The sequence below is a fragment of the Trachypithecus francoisi genome, unplaced genomic scaffold (assembly GCF_009764315.1).
Source record: "Trachypithecus francoisi isolate TF-2019V2 unplaced genomic scaffold, Tfra_2.0 Lachesis_group1, whole genome shotgun sequence".
Taxonomy (NCBI): Eukaryota; Metazoa; Chordata; class Mammalia; order Primates; family Cercopithecidae; genus Trachypithecus; species Trachypithecus francoisi.
Window position 1 is genome coordinate 86,861,928 of NW_022681454.1, and position 22,452 is coordinate 86,884,379.

Here is a 22,452-nt window from a genome sequence, read left to right on the forward strand (position 1 = left end):
GAGATTACAGGCATGAGCCACTGTGCCTGGCCCCTTTAGCAATTATTCATTGACAATGTGATTCTACAGATAAAAATGATTATAGAAGCAACAAAGTAATTTTTACAGTTTTCAATAACCCACTTTACAGACTAGAATATTATTTCATTTCATTTCTTGCTTGGCATAGTTACGACCCAGCTTCCTGAATGTTTTCTTCCCATTCTTGTCCTTACAATACAATATATTCCAAATGGATGGATTCCTTCTGGAACCATAAGGAATAGATTTGAAACTGCTTGTGTAGTTGAAATGTTTGCTTAAAAACTATATGCCCCTAATTATTTTTATTGTTTGTTTTAAATGCATATCTTAAATTAGAAAACCCTCAATTGTTTGGATTATATTATTCATAATATAAAGAATAAATAGAATTTAATAGAATGAGTAGAAATAAAGAGAAAACTAGAGTTATTTGTAATCATAGAATGTTTTGGGAAGACAGTATTTTTAGGAAAATGCTCAAATAAATTCAACCTCATACTTAAATGTTGGTTTTACTCTTGAACCAGTTAATTCGTCCATCTATTCATTCAATAAAGACTTATTAAGTACCTAATTCTTTCCTCTTCCAGCTTTATTATGGTACAATTGACAAATAAAAATTGTGTATGTTTATGCTGTACAACATGATGTTTTGATCCATGTGTACATTGTGAAATGATTACCATAATCAAGCTAGTTAACATATGCATCACCTCACAGAATTATTTTTTTTTCTGGTTAGAATCTTTAAGATCTACTCTCTTAGTAATTTTCATATATGAAGCACATTATTAACTATAGTCACCATGCTGTACAATACATCACCAAGGTGCCCAGTTTTTTTTTTTTTTTTTTTTTTTTTGAGACGGAGTCTCGCTCTGTCGCCCAGGCTGGAGTGCAGTGCGCGATCTGGGCTCACTGCAAGCTCCGCCTCCGGTTCCCGCCATTCTCTCGCCTCAGCCTCCGAGTAGCTGGGACTACAGGCGCCCGCCACCTCGCCCGGCTAGTTTTTTGTATTTTTAGTAGAGACAGGGTTTCACCGTGTTAGCCAGGAGGGTCTCGATCTCCTGACCTCGTGATCCACCCGCCTCGGCCTCCCAAAGTGCTGGGATTACAGGCTTGAGCCACCGCGCCCGGCCAAGGTGCCCAGTTTTTAAGGAAATGCTAATGATTTTTTTTTTAAAAATTGTGTAGAGATGGGGTCTTGCTGTATTGGCCAGGCTAGTCTCAAACTCCTGGCCTCAAGCAGTCCTCCTGCCATGGCCTCCCAAAGTGCTGGGATTACAGGTGTGAGCTACTGTGCCCGACCCCAGTGATTTTTCATGTTTAATGTGTTAACTCAACATACACTGTTAGAAAGAATAAAGGCTCTCTCCTATTTATGTAGAGCTTGTGTTTCACAGAGTGCTCCCATATTAACTCTTGTAAGACACTTAATCAGTAAGCTTTTACTTATCTTTTTAAACCTGAAATTAATTTGATTCTTCCTTTGCTAAGCAGGATGGGAAAGTGTTCACATTTGGAGACAATAGCTCTGGACAGCTAGGATACAGCCCCACTCCTGAGAAGAGAGGTCCACAACTTGTGGAAAGAATTGATGGCCTAGTTTCGCAGATAGATTGTGGAAGGTAATAGGCTGCTTCTTTTTAGCATGTGTAGACAGTGTTATATTTTATTACTTAGAAATGACTCACATGGAATGTTACCAAACCTTAAAACCCTAAAATATGTGGTTGCTCTTTTTATAGAGCATTTTCCTGCCTGAAAATTTACTTATTTCAAATATAGTTTAATCTTTCAGTTTTTAATCTTTATTCTAGGTATTTATTTAATAAGAAATCATTGGAAGTCTACTGTGTATAGAACACTGTACCAGGTGCTGGAGGATGGGAAGTAGATTGATAAAAATAGTAGAGCTTTCCTGCTTAAGTTGATAAGACAAAATTAAATTAATCTCATGATGCAGAAGAAGAATAATACATATTTGCATATATATTCAGAGTTCTGCATAACCTAATTATGAAGACACATTGAGTGTTTAAATATCTACCCAATGCATTTAAAAATATATATATATAAATGCCTGCATTTAAAACACAAATGGGAGGGCGGAGCAAGATGGCCGAATAGGAACAGCTCCAGTCTCCAACTCCCAGTGCGAGCGACACAGAAGACCGGTGATTTCTGCATTTTCAACTGAGGTACTGGGGTCATCTCTCTAGGGAGTGCCGGACAATCGGTGCTGGTCAGCTGCTGCAGCCTGACCAGCGTGAGCTGAAGCAGGGCGAGGCATCGCCTCACCTGGAAGCGCAAGGGGGAAGGGAATCCCTTTTCCTAGCCAGGGGAACTGAGACACACAACACCTGGAAAATCGGGTAACTCCCACCCCAATACTGCGCTTTAAGGAAACAGGCACACCAGGAGAATATATCCCACACCTGGCCGGGAGGGTCCCACGCCCACGGAGCCTCCCTCACTGCTAACACAGCCGTCTGCGGCGATCTATCCGCAAGGCAGCAGCGAGGCTGGGGGAGGGGCGCCCGCCATTGCTGAGGCTTAAGTAGGTAAACAAAGCCGCTGGGAAGCTCGAACTGGGAGGAGCTCACAGCAGCTCAAGGAAGCCTGCCTGTCTCTGTAGACGCTACCTCTGCGGACAGCGCACAGCTGCAGTCCATTAGGGGAAAGAGCGGGGGCCGGCGCAGACGCGAACGACTCTGTCTGACAGCTTTGGGGAGAGCCGTGGATCTCCTAACGCGGAGGTTGAGATCTGAGAACGGACAGACTGCCTGCTCAGGTGGGTCCCTGACCCCTGAGTAGCCTAGCTGGGAGACATCCCCCACTAGGGGCAGTCTGACACCCCACACCTCACAGGGTGGCGTCACCCCTGAGAGGAAACTTCCAAAGAAAGAATCAGACAGGTACACTCGCTGTTCAGCAATATTCTATCTTCGGCAACCTCTGCTGCTGATACCCAGGCAAACAGGGTCTGGAGTGGACCTCAAGCAATCTCCAACAGACCAACAGACAGTCCTTCTGACTGTCAGACGGAAAACTATCAAACAGGAAGGACACCTATACCAAAACCCCATCAGTACGTCACCATCATCAAAGTCCAGAGACAGATAAAACACAAAGATGGGGAAGAAGCAGGGCAGAAAAGCTGGAAATTCAAAAAATAAGAGCGCATCTCCCCCTGCAAAGGAGCGCAGCCCATCGCCAGCAACGGATCAAAGCTGGTCAGAGAATGACTTTGACGAGATGAGAGAAGAAGGCTTCAGTCCATCAAACCTCTCAGAGCTAAAGGAGGAATTACGTACCCAGCGCAAAGAAACTAAAAATCTTGAAAAAAAAGTGGAAGAATTGACAGCTAGACTAATTAATGCAGAGAAGATCATAAACGAAATGACAGAGATGAAAACCATGACACGAGAAATACGTGACAAATGCACAAGCTTCAGTAACCGACTCGATCAACTGGAAGAAAGAGTATCAGCGATTAAGGATCAAATGAATGAAATGAAGCAAGAAGAGAAACCAAAAGAAAAAAGAAGAAAAAGAAATGAACAAAGCCTGCAAGAAGTATGGGATTATGTAAAAAGACCAAATCTACGTCTGATTGGGGTGCCTGAAAGTGAGGGGGAAAATGGAACCAAGTTGGAAAACACTCTTCAGGATATCATCCAGGAGAACTTCCCCAACCTAGTAGGGCAGGCCAACATTCAAATTCAGGAAATACAGAGAACGCCACAAAGATACTCCTCCAGAAGAGCAACTCCAAGACACATAACTGCCAGATTCACCAAAGTTGAAATGAAGGAAAAAATCTTAAGGGCAGCCAGAGAGAAAGGTCGGGTTACCCACAAAGGGAAGCCCATCAGAATAACAGCAGACCTCTCGGCAGAAACTCTACAAGCCAGAAGAGAGTGGGGGCCAATATTCAACGTTCTTAAAGAAAAGAATTTTCAACCCAGAATTTCATATCCAGCCAAACTAAGCTTCATCAGTGAAGGAGAAATAAAATCCTTTACAGATAAGCAAATGCTTAGAGATTTTGTCACCACCAGGCCTGCCTTACAAGAGACCCTGAAGGAAGCCCTAAACATGGAAAGGAACAAGCGGTACCAGCCATTGCAGAAACATGCCAAAATGTAAAGACCATCGAGGCTAGGAAGAAACTGCATCAACTAACGAGCAAAATAACCAGTTAATATCATAATGACAGGATCAAGTTCACACATAACAATATTAACCTTAAATGTCAATGGACTAAATGCTCCAATGAAAAGACACAGACTGGCAAACTGGATAAAGAGTCAAGACCCATCAGTCTGCTGTATTCAGGAGACCCATCTCACATGCAGAGACATACATAGGCTCAAAATAAAGGGATGGAGGAAGATCTACCAAGCAAATGGAGAACAAAAAAAAGCAGGGGTTGCAATCCTAGTCTCTGATAAAACAGACTTTAAACCATCAAAGATCAAAAGAGACAAAGAAGGCCATTACATAATGGTAAAGGGATCAATTCAACAGGAAGAGCTAACTCTCCTAAATATATATGCACCCAATACAGGAGCACCCAGATTCATAAAGCAAGTCCTTAGAGACCTACAAAGAGACTTAGACTCCCATACAATAATAATGGGAGACTTCAACACTCCACTGTCAACATTAGACAGATCAACGAGACAGAAAGTTAACAAGGATATCCAGGAATTGAACTCATCTCTGCACCAAGCAGACCTAATAGACATCTATAGAACTCTCCACCCCAAATCAACAGAATATACATTCTTCTCAGCACCACATCGCACTTATTCCAAAATTGACCACATAATTGGAAGTAAAGCACTCCTCAGCAAATGTACAAGAATAGAAATTATAACAAACTGTCTCTCAGACCACAGTGCAATCAAACTAGAACTCAGGACTAAGAAACTCAATCAAAACCGCTCAACTACATGGAAACTGAACAACCTGCTCCTGAATGACTACTGGGTACATAACGAAATGAAAGCAGAAATAAAGATGTTCTTTGAAACCAATGAGAACAAAGATACAACATACCAGAATCTCTGGGACACATTTAAAGCAGTGTGTAGAGGGAAATTTATAGCACTAAATGCCCACAAGAGAAAGCAGGAGAGATCTAAAATGGACACTCTAACATCACAATTAAAAGAACTAGAGAGGCAAGAGCAAACACATTCAAAAGCTAGCAGAAGGCAAGAAATAACTAAGATCAGAGCAGAACTGAAGGAGATAGAGACACAAAAAACCTCCAAAAAATCAATGAATCCAGGAGTTGGTTTTTGAAAAGATCAACAAAATTGACAGACCGCTAGCTAGACTAATAAGAGAAAGAGAGAGGAATCAAATAGACGCAATAAAAAATGATAAAGGGGATATCACCACCGACCCCACAGAAATACAAACAACCATCAGAGAATACTATAAATGCCTCTACGCAAATCAACTAGAAAATCTAGAAGAAATGGATAATTTCCTGGACACTTACACTCTCCCAAGACTAAACCAGGAAGAAGTGGAATCCCTGAATAGACCAATAGCAGGCTCTGAAATTGAGGCAACAATTAATAGCCTACCCACCAAAAAAAATCCAGGACCAGATGGATTCACAGCTGAATTCTACCAGAGGTACAAGGAGGAGCTGGTACCATTCCTTCTGAAACTATTTCAATCAATAGAAAAAGAGGGAATCCTCCCTAACTCTTTTTATGAGGCCAACATCATCCTGATACCAAAGCCTGGCAGAGACACAACAAAAAAAGAGAATTTTAGACCAATATCCCTGATGAACATCGATGCAAAAATCCTCAATAAAATACTGGCAAACCGGATTCAGCAGCACATCAAAAAGCTTATCCACCATGATCAAGTGGGCTTCATCCCTGGGATGCAAGGCTGGTTCAACATTCGCAAATCAATAAACGTAATCCAGCATATAAACAGAACCAAAGACAAGAACCACATAATTATCTCAATAGATGCAGAAAAGGCTTTTGACAAAATTCAACAGCCCTTTATGCTAAAAACGCTCAATAAATTGGTATTGATGGAATGTACCTCAAAATAATAAGAGCTATTTATGACAAACCCACAGCTAATATCATACTGAATGGGCAAAAACTGGAAAAATTCCCTTTGAAAACTGGCACAAGACAGGGATGCCCTCTCTCACCACTCCTATTCAACATAGTGTTGGAAGTTCTGGCTAGGGCAATCAGGCAAGAGAAAGAAATCAAGGGTATCCAGTTAGGAAAAGAAGAAGTCAAATTGTCCCTGTTTGCAGATGACATGATTGTATATTAGAAAACCCCATCGTCTCAGCCCAAAATCTCCTTAAGCTGATAAGCAACTTCAGCAAAGTCTCAGGATACAAAATTAATGTGCAAAAATCACAAGCATTCTTATACACCAGTAACAGACAAGCAGAGAGCCAAATCAGGAATGAACTTCCATTCACAATTGCTTCAAAGAGAATAAAATACCTAGGAATCCAGCTTACAAGGGATGTAAAGGACCTCTTCAAGGAGAACTACAAACCACTGCTCAGTGAAATCAAAGAGGACACAAACAAATGGAAGAACATACCATGCTCATGGATAGGAAGAATCAATATCGTGAAAATGGCCTTACTGCCCAAGGTGATTTATAGATTCAATGCCATCCCCATCAAGCTACCAATGACTTTCTTCACAGAATTGGAAAAAAATGGCTTTAAAGTTCATATGGAACCAAAAAGAGCCCGCATTGCCAAGACAATCCTAAGTCAAAAGGACAAAGCTGGAGGCGTCACGCTACCTGACTTCAAACTATACTACAAGGCTACAGTAACCAAAACAGCATGGTACTGGTACCACAACAGAGATATAGACCAATGGAACAGAACAGAGTCCTCAGAAATAATACCACACATCTACAGCCATCTGATCTTTGACAAACCTGACAAAAACAAGAAATGGGGAAAGGATTCCCTATTAATAAATGGTGCTGGGAAAATTGGCTAGCCATAAGTAGAAAGCTGAAACTGGATCCTTCCTTACCCCTTATACGAAAATTAATTCAAGATGGATTAGAGACTTAAATGTTAGACCTAATACCATAAAAACCCTAGAAGAAAACCTAGGTAGTACCATTCAGGACATAGGCATGGGCAAGGACTTCATGTCTAAAACACCAAAAGCAACGGCAGCAAAAGCAAAAATTGACACATGGGATCTAATTAAACTAAAGAGCTTTTGCACAGCTAAAGAAACTACCATCAGAGTGAACAGGCAACCTACAGAATGGGAAAAAATTTTTGCAACCTACTCATCTGACAAAGGGCTAATATCCAGAATCTACAAAGAACTCAAACAAATATACAAGAAAAAAACAAACAACCCCATCAAAAAGTGGGGAAAGGATATGAACAGACATTTCTCAAAAGAAGACATCCATACAGCCAACAGACACATGAAAAAATGCTCATCATCACTCGCCATCAGAGAAATGCAAATCAAAACCACAATGAGATACCATCTCACACCAGTCAGAATGGCAATCATGAAGAAGTCAGGAAACAACAGGTGTTGGAGAGGATGTGGAGAAATAGGAACACTTTTACACTGTTGGTGGGATTGTAAACTAGTTCAACCATTATGGAAAACAGTATGGCGATTCCTCAAGGATCTAGAACTAGATGTACCATATGACCCAGCCATCCCACTACTGGGTATATACCCAAAGGATTATAAATTACTCTACTACAAAGACACATGCACACGTATGTTTATTGCAGCACTATTCACAATAGCAAAGACTTGGAATCAACCCAAATGTCCATCTGTGACAGACTGGATTAAGAAAATGTGGCACATATACACCATGGAATACTATGCAGCCATCAAAAAGGATGAGTTTGCATCCTTTGTAGGGACATGGATGCAGCTGGAAACCATCATTCTTAGCAAACTATCACAAGAAGAGAAAACCAAACACCGCATGTTCTCACTCATAGGTGGGAACTGAACAATGAGATCACTTGGACTCGGGAAGGGGAACATCACACACTGGGGCCTATCATGGGGAGGGGGGAGGAGGGAGGGATTGCATTGGGGAGTTATACATGATATAAACGTCATGCACATGTACCCTAGAACTTAAAGTATAATAATAAAAAAAAATAAATAAATAAAACACAAATGATAGAAACCATAGTAAAGACCCATCAATAACATTCTATTTTTAAGATTAGTAGCAAGTTAATATTGACTGGCCGTCTGTTTAGCCACATCCTTTGATGCCCTCTAATACTGATATTGTGATAAGGGAGCTGGGTGGGAGCTGAGTGCTTAGTAAAAGCAAATTGGTTTTTTGTGTTTGTTATTTTATGTTAAGGGACATCATCTTTCTCAAAAGCCATGAGTGCCTTAGTCTTCATTATGGTGTTTTCTCTCTCCTATAGTTATCACACCCTTGCATATGTGCACACCACTGGTCAGGTGGTATCTTTTGGTCATGGACCAAGTGACACAAGCAAGCCAACTCATCCAGAGGCCCTGACAGAGAACTTTGACATTAGATGCCTGATTTCTGCTGAAGGTATGAGTCCCACTAATTCATGATTTTGTGTTTGTCAGTGCCACTGGAGGAGAACTAGTATCTTTCAAAGGATCCTACAGAACTGTAGTTTCCCTAGTACTTTTATTTTTATTTTGAGACAGAGTTTCACTCTTGTTGCCCAGGCTGGAGTGCAATGACCTGATCTCGGCTCACCACAACTTCCGCCTCCCAGGTTCAAGCGATTCTCCTGCCTCAGCCTCCTGAGTAGCTGGGATTACAGGCATGCGCCACCAAGCCTGGCTAATTCTGTATTTTTAGTAGAGATGGGGTTTCTCCATGTTGATCAGACTGGTCTCGAACTCCCGACCTCAGGTGATCTACCTGCCTCAGCCTCCTAAAGTGCTGGGATTACAGGCGTGAGCTACCGTGCCTGGCTGTACTTTTACTTGATATATATATACACACACACACACACACACATATATATACATATACACACACACATATATATACACACACACATATATGTGTGTGTATGTGTATATGTATGTGTATGTGTGTATATATATATGTAGTGCATTTTTTTCTTATGCAGTGAATCTTAGGGTATTTGGTAATCATTTCTAAAGATTAAGGTAAGTTCAAGACCAGCCTGGCCAACATGGTGAAACCCGTCTCTACTAAAAATACAAAAATTAGCTGGGCGTGGTGGTGCAAACCTGCAATCTCAGCTACTCGGGAGGCTGAGGCGGGAGAACTGCTTGAACCCAGGAGGTGGAGGTTACAGTGAGCCGAGATCATCATCCAGCCTGGGCAACAGCATGAGACTCTGTCTCAATACAATACAATACAATACAATACAATACAATAATAAAATTAAAAAGATTAAGGTAATACAGAAGAGGATCCTAACTTGATTACGTAAGCATCAGAACAATACACTTTTTTCCATAAAGTGAAAGCAAGTTTATTAAGAAAGTAAAGAAGCAACCAGAACAATGCACTTTTATATATTTAATCAAATGTCTTCTAAAGCATGGCCACATGGCTGCATTATGCAAGTGCATGAAAAACTAAATTTTAGACTAAGTGAATATATGACATGTAATCTGATCAAAACTGATCTTTTATTTCAATATGATGGGAGGGAAAAAAAGAAAAAAATTAATCTTTTATGCATTTGTAGTCAAAATCCATTTAGGAGAATATAAATTGCCAGTAAGTAAGTAAATTTGGCTTGGTAATACATCAGATTTATTTTTACTTCTAAAAACTCTTAAGCATGGATTTATGACTTTCTTTTAGACCTTGTGGATGTTCAAGTCAAACACATTTTTGCTGGAACATATGCCAACTTTGTGACAACTCATCAGGTATTTGTTATACTTTTTGTTCCTCTTAAAAATTATTTTTTCTCAAGATATCAGAGCAGTATTTGAAATACTGTATTATTCATATATATTCAGGTGTTTTTTACTAAAACAATAAGGTCCTGTATTAGAATGCTTATGAAAAAATATTACATAATTCTCACTTCTTTATTTGTTAACTTTCCTAACAGATTAGACACCCCCCACCACCATTTCAGATTTCTTTTTTCTTTATTGGTAAGTGTGTATGTTGAATTTGCATTATGTAAGTGCACATACACATGTAGCTTTTGTCAACAGCAGCTGTTTCTATCTTGAGGAGGGAACTGGATTTTCCCTGTCCAGGACTGTGAAGAAAGGGTTTCTGAGGTGTCCTGTAGGGAATTTCCCAGTGGCACCTCCTTCAACGGGAGGATTGCCATATGTGTAAGTGTGCAGGGGTGTGTGTGGAGGGGGCGGCGTGCAGCGTCTCAGCTGTCCTCTGTTGCAAGAGTCACATCATCGAGTCCCCAACTCAAGTTTATTGCTTAATAAAATTAATGATGATAGATAACAGTGATGACTCATTTTAACTGCAGTCACCATGTGTCAGGCAGCAGTCGAAGTTCTTCAAACGGATCAAGATGTTTAATGCTCATATCAACTCTCGTTGATTTTATTTTTCACATTTTACTGCTGAAAAAGCTGAGTCTCAGAGAGGTGAATTTATGCAAAGTTGCACTCTTAGTAAGTGGTAGAGCTGGATTTGCATCCAGGCAGTCTAACCCAATAGCTTACACCATTATCCACCATGCTATAGTGCCTTCCTAATTGTTAACAGGAGGGATTTTATTATTACACTTCTGGGTGAGTTCCGAAGTGTTTTTATGGAAACAAAAGCCTTCATAGTTATTTTTCTAATTTGTACTTTTTCCTGTTATCAGGAATGTTACTTGATGTTTAGAACATTCCTGATAACAGGAAAAAGTACAAATTAGAAACATAATAGACCCTTTCTATAGTCCTTGGCACAGAAAGTGGTCAGAGGCAAAGGTTTCTGTGCTCCTGGGATAGTTAGGAGACTATACTTTGGTTGCTCTATCATAGCCATTCAATCAGCCGCTCAACAAAAATTGAGACCCTTTTATATATCAGGCTCTGCTTTTGGTGCCTGGGACAAAAGTGAATAATACACACAAGGTTACCCTCATTCATAGCATTTGGACTCCACAGGCAGGGCCGGACCATAAATATGTGAATGCAAAATAAATAAGATTGTATTAGGGGCTCAGCACAGTGCCTCATGCCTGTAATCCCAGCACTTTGGGTGACCGAGGCAGGCAGATCACTTGAGGTCTGGAGCTCGAGACCAGCCTGGCCAATGTGGCGAAATGCCATCTCTAGTAAAAATACAAAAACTAGCCGGGCATGGTGGCATGAGCTACTCGGGAGGCTGAGGCAGGAGAATTGCCTGAACCCAGCTACTTGGGAGGCTGAGGCAGGAGAATCGCTTGAACCTAGGAGGTGGAGGTTACAGTGAGCTGAGATTGTGCCACTGCACTGCAGCCTGGGGCACAGAGCAACACTCTGTCTCAAGAAAAAAAAAAAAAATTACATTAGACAGTGACAAGTACTCTGAAGAAAACAAATCAATTGTTTGAGATTGATGAGGTGGTGTTCTCTAGTAAAGCCTGTCAGAAAAGGCCTTGTAGAGGCTGTGACAGTTGAGCAGAGATTTTAGCCATGCTTAGGTCCAGAGAAAGAATGCACAGAGCAGAGGGAACTGCACACAGAAAGACTGTGAGGCAAGAATGAGTTTGGTGTGTGTGACAGAAGGCCAGTGAGGCAGAACCGTAGGAAGAAAGGATGAAGAGCTCTACAAGATGGAGCCAGTTCTGTAAGCTGGGGTCAGCTATGTGACGGGGGACCGATCAGAAATGTGCTTGGAAAGGAGACCTAGAGACTGAGCTGGATATGTGAATGCGGGGCTCAGGGAGGATGCTGGCAATGGAATATAAACACGGCAGTTATCATCCCACAGACGGGATTTAAAGCCAGGGACCTGGATGAAAGCTCACCGAGAGAGTGCAAATGAGAAAAGAAGGGGGACAAAATCAAGCATTTCCATTAGAGGTCAGACAGTGGAGGATCCAGAAAAACAGATTAAGAAGGAGCAGTTTCTGAAGAAAGGAAAATCGGGAGAGGCTGGCCAAACAAGCCAAGAGAAGAAAGCACCTGTTCGGAGGTCCTCTCTTTTGTTTTTGTTTGTTTGTTTGGTTGGTTTTTTTTTGTTTGTTTTGAGACAGGGTCTTAGTCTGTTACCGAGGCTGGAGTCTTGGCTCACTGCAGCCTCAAATTCCTAGGCGTAAGCCATCCTCCCACCTCAGCCTCCCAAGTAGCCAGGGCTACAGGCTCACACCACAATGCCCAGCTAATTTTTGTATGTTTTTTGTAGAGACAGGGTTTTGCCATGTTGCTCAGGCTGGTCTTGAACTCTTAAGCTCAAGTGATCTGCCCACCTTGGCCTGGCAAAGTGCTGGGATTACAGGTGTGCACCACTGTGCCTGGCTCCCAGTAGTACCTCTTATCTACAGTTTTGCTTTTCACAGTTTCAGTTACCCACATTCAACTGTGGTCTAAAAATACTGAATGGAGAATTCTGAAATAAACAACTCGTAAATTTTAAATCACATGTTCTGGGTGGCATGATGAAATCTCACACCATTCCACTTCATCCCTTCATCACAAGAAGTAGGGTGAATACAGTATAATAAGCTATTTTGAGAGAAAGAGAGGGGTACCACATTTACATACATTTTATTACAGTAAATTGTTATAATTGTTTCATTTTATTAGTTGTTGATATTAATCTCTTACTGTGCTTAATTTATACATTAAAGTTGATCATATTTATGGATGAATAGGAAAAAACGTAGTCTATATGGGGTTTGGTACTGTTTATGGTTTCAGGCATCTACTGGGGGTCTTGGTGGAACACATCCCCCATGGGTAAGGGGGACTGCTGTATTTCCAGAAGGAGAGGAGAAAGTGGCCAATTCTGTCAAATACAGCCGAGTGGTCAAGTAAGAGGAGTGCATAGTTTACTTTTGCTTTGGTGAGATTGTGTTATTGCAAAGGAGAGAGAAGGAAACCTGACCCGAGTGGGCCAGACAGAGAATAGAAGGGGAACAAGTGCAAACAATGCCTCTGACAGCTCTGAGAAATTTTGATGTGAAGGAGAGTAGAGAACTGTGGGAGGGTTTCTCATGCTGCACAAGAGTGAATAGGCCGGGTGTGGTGGCTCACGCCTGTAATCCCAGCACTTGGGGAGGCCGAGGCGGGTGGATCACGAGGTCAGGGGTTCAAGACCAGCCTGGGCAATATGGTGAAACCCCATCTCTATTAAAAATGCAAAAATTAGCCAGGCATGGTGGCGGGCACCTGTAATCCCAGCTACTTGGGAGGCTGAGGCAGAGAATGGCATGAACCTGAGCGAGACTCCATCTCAAAAAAAAAAAAAAAAAGAAAAGAAAGAGAAGGAAAGAGTGAATAATTACAGAAGCAATGTCTGAGAGTAGGAGAGAGGAAGCAGAATCTAACGCATGATTGAGGGGTATGAACAGATGTATTTATTCTGCTGTAATAAGAAACATGCAGGTACAGGTAGGTTGATGGTGGGAAGGTGATTAGTTCTTGCTTAGTTTCTTCAATTTTCAGTGATGCATAAGGCAAGGTCCCCATCTGAGTGTGAGCAAGCAGAGGAGTATGAAAGGTTTAGGAAGGAAAGGAAGGGTTGCAGCAGTTGTCTTAGAGAGGGAAAAAGTAGGTAGCCTTGGAATCCAATAGACAGTGTCAGGTGCCCATTTGAAATCTGTGGTCATAGGCTTAAAGTGAAATCAGTCTGCACAGTTGTGCAGCTTTCTCCAGTGATGTTAGGCTGCTTCAGTTGGATTTTGGAGTAATTCAGAGTCAAGTTTAATTACAGGTGGAATTTTGCTAGGTAAGTACAATAGGAAATGGACAAAAGAGTTATAGGTGTGATTATAGTGATGAACCATGGAATTTAACCTGGGTGAGAGGGAAAAAAGAGGGTGATGAATTATGGACAAACAACAGGGCTAATGAATTGGAAATCCCGGTGCACAAAAGAATCTTGGACTGCGGGTTTTACTCTAAAAGAGGTGAATCTGAAAGATGGTGTATGATGGTCAGAGAAGAGAACATTTCTGGTAGAAATTTAGAAGATGGAACAATTGATAATTATAACATCCAGCTTCTCACCTATATCTAGGGCAGTGGTTTTCAACTAGGGGTGATTTTGTGCTCCGGGAAACATTTGGCAATGTCTGGAGACATTGTAGTTTGTCATAACTAGGGGAGAGCATGGTGTTGGGAGTGGCTGCTACTGACATCTGATAGGCAGAGGCCAGTGATGCCACTAAACATCCTATGATACACAGGACAACTGCTCACAACAGAGTTATCTGACCCAAAATATCAATAGTGTCAGTTTGGAAACCCTGATCCAGGGCATGTGTGGCTGCGGTGGAGCAGAGGAAAAGAGTGGAGATGATTAAGAATTGAAAGATGAAGGTGGGAGATAGATAATGTTCATCAATTCTGAAGTTACCAAGAGCGAGGGCAGGAAGGGTGACCATGGGAATCATGCTGTGGGGAAGACAGTCAGCAAGGTGCCAAAGCTTTCGATGAATGAAGGGGAGTGACAAGGACATTGGGAGAAGATTACAAAAGAAGAGGAGGCAGATGACATAGTTTCGTGCCGTGCATTTGGGAGGAGCTAGGGATTTTGAAGCAGAAAATAAAGAAATGGTATGTAAGTGCCAGAGGGAGCACCTCATTGTCCCAAGTTTCCTGGGATGTGGGGGGAAAAACTTCCTCTTGATCAAACTACAGGGAAAACCCAGGACTCAGATCAAGAAGCTGAAGGGAATTTTAAGAGCCGTGGTTACCTGTCTTTTTCAAGGGGTCTTTTATTTCATCATTAAACCAAAATGATGCAGGATTTCCAGGCTCATAACAAGTGCAGTGGAGGCATAGGTATAAGTTAGAGCACCAATGCCTTTGGAAGACTATATTGAAAATGGATTTTTCTTTCCAGACAGTGATTTTTGAAACCCCTGGCTGGGTTATTTGCTCTAAAGTATTATATAGAATGATGGTTCTCAAAGTGTGGTCCCCAAACCAGCAGCATCAGCATCACTGGAGAATTTGTTAGATGCAAATTCTTGTGCTCTACCCTGACCCACTGAATCAGAAATTATGGGGTGGAGCCCAGCAATCTACTTTAACAAGCCCACCAGAATCACCCACCAGGTGATTCGGATGCACATAACAATTTGAGAGTTACGGACATCAAAGTAAACACTTGTGGGTGATTAAAGGGAACAAGAAAACTGATTATTGAGTGCCTATTATAAACCCAAAGCTTTTTATACCTACTATAATTGAATCTTAACAAGAACCCAGAGAGGTAGGTATTATTATCTCCCTTTATTTATTGTGGTAAAATATCTATAAATGCAACTTGTCATTTTAATCATTTTAAGTATACAATGTAGTGACAGTGACATTAATTACTTTCATAATATTGTACAACTCTCACCACTATCCATCTCATCCAACTCTAAGGCTTTTTCATCACCCCAAACAGAAATTCTGTAACTATTAAATAATAACTCCCCATTCCCCCTCTCCGCCCCCAGCTTTAGGTAATCTTGAATCTACCTTCTGTCTCCATGAATGTGCCTACTCTAGATACTTCATATAAGTGGAATCATACAATATTTGTCATTTTGCATCTGGCTTATTTCACTAGCTTGTCTTCAAAATTCGTCCATGTTGTGTAGCATGTGTCAGAATTTCATTCCTTTGTTTTTTTGTTGTTTTTTGTTTTTTGTTTTTTTTGAGATGGAGCTTCACTCTTGTTGCCCAGGCTGGAGTGCAATGGCATGAACTCATCTCACTGCAACCTCCACCTCCCAGGCTCAAGCGTCCTGCCTCCACCTCCTGAGTAGCTGGGATTACAGGTGACCACCATCACGCCTGGCTAATTTTTTGTATTTTTAGTAAAGACAAGGTTTCACCATATTGACTGGACTGGTCTCAAACTCCTGACCTCAGGTGATCTGCCCACCTCAGCCTCCCAAAGTGCTGGGATTGCAGGTGTGAGCCACTGTGCTCAGCCAGAATTTCATTCCTTTAAGGTTGAATAATATTCATTTTTATGTATATCTTAAAAATCTATTCATCTGTTGACGGACATGAGTTGTTTCCATCTTTTGGCTATTGTGAATAATGCTGCAATGAATATCTGTTTGAAGCCCTGTGTTCATTTTTTTTTTTTAATGATGAAACTAAGGCTCAAACCAAGCAAAGTGGCCCAGGCTCAGAGGTGGAATAGCCCTACTGGTCTGATGCCAAAGCTCCTCCCACCAAATGCTACCACCCAAGACGGCAGGGCCTATTTACCACCCATGCCAGATGATTTACTGTATAATTTACTACTGAATGTGTGTGTGTTCCTGATCATTCTTGTTTCTTCCTTCCCTGAAGGATACTAGTTCCACAAGTGCTCCCAGGAAAACCCTGCCAGAAATAAGCCGAATTAGCCAGTCCATGGCAGAAAAATGGATAGCAGTGAAAAGAAGTACTGAATGTGACGTGGCTAAAAGGTGGCTCTGTCTGATAAGTTATAAGCCACTTTTATCTGGTTCTGAGGCTTTGGTAATTTTATCCTAAGATAGAGGTTTTGGTTTTGTTGTGAAGGTATTTGTATTTTGACCATGATTGTCTTCTACATTGTGACTAGGTCATCAATGATTCTCTTCTACATTGTGACTAGGTCATCAATGTACTCATTTATAGGTCATCAATGTACTCATTTATAGATATATGGAGGACATGTGATATCCCAGGTGCCTTACTAGGTGAGGGAGTTGCAGGAGTGAATCAAAAAAGCTCACAAAGCCGTCAATAAGGTGGACTGTTTTCATATCTTCATAGTTTACCCTTTGGAGTTTTATGAGTTTTGGTCTTCACAGGGATAGGTTTTAGTTAAACCTACATGACTTGAACAAATCAACTACAAAAGGTTTTGGTAAGATTTAGAAATAATATGAACAAAGTATACCCAGGATTTGGGAGACTCTTAAGAGAGTAGTTATTTTCATTAATAATGATTCCACATCATCATTTACTTATTCAGACATAATAAGATTTTTAAAAGGCATGCTTTATGGTATGTTGTGACTTACCCCTTGTTATTACTTTTACAGTGAAATTAGAATGATATTTTCGTCTCCTGCTTGTCTGACGGCAAGTTTTTTAAAGAAAAGGTAATACTTACATAAGATTTACCTTCATTTAAAACAATGGAAAATATTTAAAATGAAATGTTTCAAGTAGGTTTAATTTGCGAATTTTGTTATTCTTGCTCACAAAGTCCAACACAGAGAACTCTGTAGGTTGTTATAGAATTCTTTCATTTTATAAAGTAATTTTCTGTTAGACCACTGTAAGTTATAATTCCTAATTAATATTGTTTACTTCCTTCATACCACTTTACTCTGTTGTCTGACTAGAAGGAATGGTGTTTTTTCAGGATCTTTGTATATATAAGGGATTGACTAAATCTCACATTGCTTTAGTACTTAGAAGCCAAGAGTACACTTTACCATTTTTACTGTGTACGATCAATTAAAAAATAGATCTTATTTATGTTGTCTTTAACTCACTGCTACAGAAGAAAATCTGATTTCACTCCTATTTGGTTTAACATTTGGTCTGATCCAATAGTTGAAATAATTCCTGTAATGCTCAATATTTGAATCTTCTATTTCTGTTCCTTCCTCCAAGCTCTCCAATATGGCACCTGAGTGTAAAAGGGAAGAGAAGTAGAAATAGCAGTGTAAAGTGTCTTAGGCTGCCCTCTGCCTCTTTGGAGATTGATGCCTTGCTGATCTGTCTGCAGCTGGTGTAACTCATATGGATTCTCCTTTGCTTGGTCCTCTCTTGTTAACTTGGCCTTAAGTTTGCTCACTGGTCCAAAATATGGTGATACACATCTTGTACCCACTCCTGGCCACTAGGTGGTACTCACTTAACCCTTGTTGCTATTACTTGCCCTTGTACAACCCCCTTGGCAGTCCCAATAGTTCTTAACCCAGCTGCATTCTCAGTCAGCTTGTGGGACTAGAGGAACTGTTGGATACCAACAATTTCACCTCAGGCTAATTCTTACTGCATGTGGGAAAATCTTTTCTATGTGAAAATTATTTTCTTCCGAATGTGAAAAAGTGTCTATGCTCATTTCTCAGGAGTGAGAAACTCCTAAGATGTCAAAGGCTGCAAAAGAGAATATATTTTAAGGGGGAAATTTGTAATGCTTTGTTTTAGTACTTGCATAAATATTTTAGCCCTAATATTACTATCAATCAGTTAATCTAGCAAGGAGAAAATATTTCTTTCTTTTTTATTTATTTATTTATTTAGAGACGAAGTCTCACTTTATCGCCCAGGCCAGAGTGCAGTGGTACAGCTCAGCTCACTGCAACCTCCACCTCCTGAGTTCAAGCTATTCTCCTGCCTCAGCCTCCCAAATAGCTGGGATTACAGGTGTGCGCTACCACACCCAGCTAATTTTTTGTATTTTTTGGTAGAGATGGGGTTTCACCATGTTGACTAGGTTGATCTCAAACTCGTGACCTCAAGTGATCTACCCACCTCGGCCTCCCAAAGTGCTGGGATTACTGGCATGAGCCACCGCGCCCAGCCTCTTTTTAAAATTTTTATTATTTTTATTTATATTTTTGAGACAGAGTCTCACTCTGTCACCCAGTCTTGAGTGCAGTGGCGTGATCTCTGCTCACTGCAGCCTCTGCCTCCTGGGTTCATGTGATTCTTCCGCCTCAGCCTCCTGAGTTGCTGGGATTACAGGCATGTGCCACCATGCCCCGCTAATTTTTTTGTAGTTTTTGTAGAGATGGGGTTTCACCACGTTGGGCCAGGCTGATCTCGAACTACTGACCTCAAGTGATCCACCCACCTCAGCCTCCCAAAGTACTGAGATTACAGGCCTGAGCCACTATGCCTGGTGTTTTTGTTTGTTTTGTTTTGTTTTGTTTAATGTTTAGAGATGGGGTGTTGCACTGTTGCCCGTGCTGTAATGCAGTAGTTTGATCATAGCTCACTGTAGCCTTGAACTCCTGGGCTTGAGCTATCCTCCCACCTCAGCCTCCGGAGTAGCTGAGACTACAGGTATGCACCACCGTGCCTGGCTAATTTTTATTTTTTAATTTTTTTGTAGAGACAAGGTCTCTTCTATGTTGCCCAGGCTGGTCTCTTGAACTCCTGGCTTCAAGTAATCCTCCCACATTGGCCTCCCAAAGTGTTGGAATTACAGGCATGACCCACTGCAGCTGGCATACAATATTTGATAATCCATTATTTAAAAATTATTAGGCTTATTGAATGCTGGCCTCTCAAATATCACTAAAACAACTTGTTGATAAGACAGGCCAGAGAGAACAGCACACCTGGACAAAACTTCAGTAGTGTTTCCGAGAGAAAAGACCAGGTCAGAATTTATTGAGAATTGGGAGTCTGGTTTAAGGAGGTCTTTCAGTGTGAGAGGGAAGGCTGGAGGTTTGATTTGGACTGGGAAAATGAACAACAATCCAGGATGGGTGGAAATAGCAAGGTAAGGATTTTGAGATAAGGGATTCAAAGAATCTTTGGGCACAAACTGTGGATGCTCTCCATTGAAGAGTTAAATGGGTCTTTCAAGAAGTTCCCATGATGAACAATTGCCATTTGTCTGGGCAAAAGTTTCCTGGAATAGTAAAGTCATGCTAATAAAAACAGTGGAATTGCAAAGTTCTGTAACTATGAATGGTAAGGAGTGTGGGGGGCAGGTAGTTCTAGTTCTTAGTGTGCAAACTGAGTGTGGGGGCAGATGGTTTCCGTTGTCAGATTCAGCACATAAAATTTTATTAATATGGCAGCCCAAACTTGATGTAGCCACTATAGAGATACTAAGTTGTTATCTACTGTCTTTTAACAAGGAGAACATAAACTTACATTTTTTATGTCATGTAAGTTGATTAGTTTGAAAGGCAAGCTTTGAGAAAAGGTTTGTATCTTATATGTAATAAAATAAAACAATAAATGACATATGAACTTTAGAAATATCCGTTTCCCTGTGTTTATGTGGTTTCTTGCATTTCTTGTATCCAAAGAGGAACTGGAGAAACAACTTCCATTGATGTGGACTTAGAAATGGCAAGAGATACCTTCAAGAAGTTAACAGAAAAGGAATGGATTTCTTCCATGGTAATAGCCAATACTTACTTTAGATACAGAACAAATATGATTGCAGTTTATTTTTGTTGGAAGCTGGATGAGAGGGGACTATGACTGTAAGTGCCCGAAGGGTTCTTCCTGCCCACTGCAGAAACAAAAATTGACTCAATGAGACTATGACATTGTAGTAAAGAAAGAGTTTAATTGACATGAGGCTGGCCATGCCATGTAGGAGATAGAATTATTACTCAAATCAATCTCCCTGAAGGCTCAGACTTACAGCTTAGGGGCTTTTCAAAGATAGTTTGGTGGGCAGGGGGCTAGGGTAGGGGACATGCTGACTGACTGAGTAAGAGATGAAATCATAGGGAATAGAAACTGTCCTCTTGTGCTGAGTCAGTTCCTGGGTGGGGGCCACAGGACTGGCTGGTGGGTTCAGGTGGGACCATCCAGTTGTCAGAAATGCAAAAACCTGAAAAGACATCTCAAAAGGCCAATCTTAGGTTCTACAATAATGATGTTATTTGCAAGAGTAATTGAGGAAGTTGCAAATCTTATGACCTCTAGATTAATGGCTGATAATTATTTAGAATTCAAGCCCCTCTCATCCTCCTAACTTGGCAGACTTTCGTTAGTTTTACAAAAACAATTCAGTTTTTGGGACAGACTATTATCATTTAAACTATAAACTAAATTTCTCCCAAAGTTAGCTTGGCTCATGCCCAAGAATGAGAAAAGACAGCCAACCTGTGAGGCTGAAAGCAAGATAGAGTCAACCATGTCAGATTTCTCTTACTGTCATACTTTTGCAAAGGTGGGTTTATGATTGGGGCTGGAAGAGGGGGCTGGTGTTCATTATGAAATTACTGTATTCCAGGTACTTTATTAGGTGCTGGCATTTATTTTCTTATTGAATCCTTAACTGTACAATAGATGCAATATTTTTATTTTCAATATAATCAGAGCAATGCTTGAGAGGTGGATAATCTCTAGCACAATACAGGAAAAGAGTATTGGTTTGGGAAGCAGGATAACTTTATCCTGGACTGATAAACTAAAAAGCTGCTCCTCTATTCTGAGATGAAACTCACATCTATTCGAGATGAATCTCGAATACTACTTCATCCCTTCTTGATCACATTTTCTTTACCTGTTGAATTCATCTTTAAAATCTATTCCAGTTTAATATTGTGTGATTCTGGGTTGTATTGGGAAGAAAACTTTCTTTTCCTCTACTGACTCAGGTTTGAATTGGTGGAAGGGGTCACTGAAAACTAATAATTAACAGAATCTCTTAGTGCTCAGGATGCTGTAACTTAAACAACAGACATTTATTTCTCACAGTTCTGGAGGCTGGGAAGTCCAAGATCAAGGCACCATCAGGTTTGGTGTTTGGTGGGGGCCCACTTCTTGGTTCATAGATGACCATATTTTCAGTGTCCTCACATGGCAACATGAACCCCAAATATCTAAGACAGGTCTCAGTTAATTTAGAAAGTTTATTTTGCCAAGATTGAGGACACACGCCCGTGACACAACCTCATGACATGTGCCCAAGGTGGTTGGAGCACAGTTTGGTTTTATACATTTTCAGGAGACACAACACATCAATCCACATATATAAGATGAACATTGGTTTGGTCTGGAAAGCAGGACAACTCAAAGCAGGGAAGGGCCTTCCAGGTCTTAGGTAGATAGAAGAAAAATGGTTGCATGCTTTTGAGTTTCTGATTAGCCTCTCCAAAAAAGGCATCAGATATGCATCTATCTCAGTGAACAGAAGGGTGACTTTGAATAGAATGGGAGGCAGGTTTGCACTAAGCAGTTCCCAGCTTGACTTTTCCCTTTAGCTTGGTGATTTTGAGACCCAAGATTTATTTTCCTTTCACAGCAAAAAGGGCAAGGAATCTCTCTGGGGTCTCTTTTTAAGGGCACTAATCCCATTCATGAGAGCTCCAATCTTGTGACCTCCCACCTCTTACTACTGTCATATTGGGGGTTACGATTTTAATATATGAATTTTGGGGAATGCATTTAGCCTATAGCACAGGAGGAAAAATACAAGTTTTGTATGCTTGCATGTGGAGCATTCAGATGAAGAGGCTCCCTGAACAGCTTGGGATAAGAATTTATAAAGCAACTTAGTGGAGGAAAGGGAGAATGGAGAAAGGGCTCCTATGGAAAGAACAAA

The 22,452-nt window shown here is 40.9% G+C and overlaps 1 protein-coding gene across 11 annotated transcripts in view; it reads left to right on the forward strand.

The window, feature by feature from the left end:
• The window catches only part of HERC6 (HECT and RLD domain containing E3 ubiquitin protein ligase family member 6), a 71,384-nt gene that overhangs the window by 15,367 nt on the left and 33,565 nt on the right, over window positions 1-22,452 (forward strand). For all 11 annotated transcript variants that reach the window (XM_033214782.1, XM_033214785.1, XM_033214792.1 and 8 more), the window contains 6 exons: window positions 1,525-1,652; window positions 8,495-8,631; window positions 9,898-9,965; window positions 16,515-16,633; window positions 17,237-17,296; window positions 20,198-20,291. In XM_033214782.1, coding sequence (XP_033070673.1) covers window positions 1,525-1,652; window positions 8,495-8,631; window positions 9,898-9,965; window positions 16,515-16,633; window positions 17,237-17,296; window positions 20,198-20,291 — 606 coding nt within the window. The remainder of the gene's footprint in view (window positions 1-1,524; window positions 1,653-8,494; window positions 8,632-9,897; window positions 9,966-16,514; window positions 16,634-17,236; window positions 17,297-20,197; window positions 20,292-22,452) is intronic.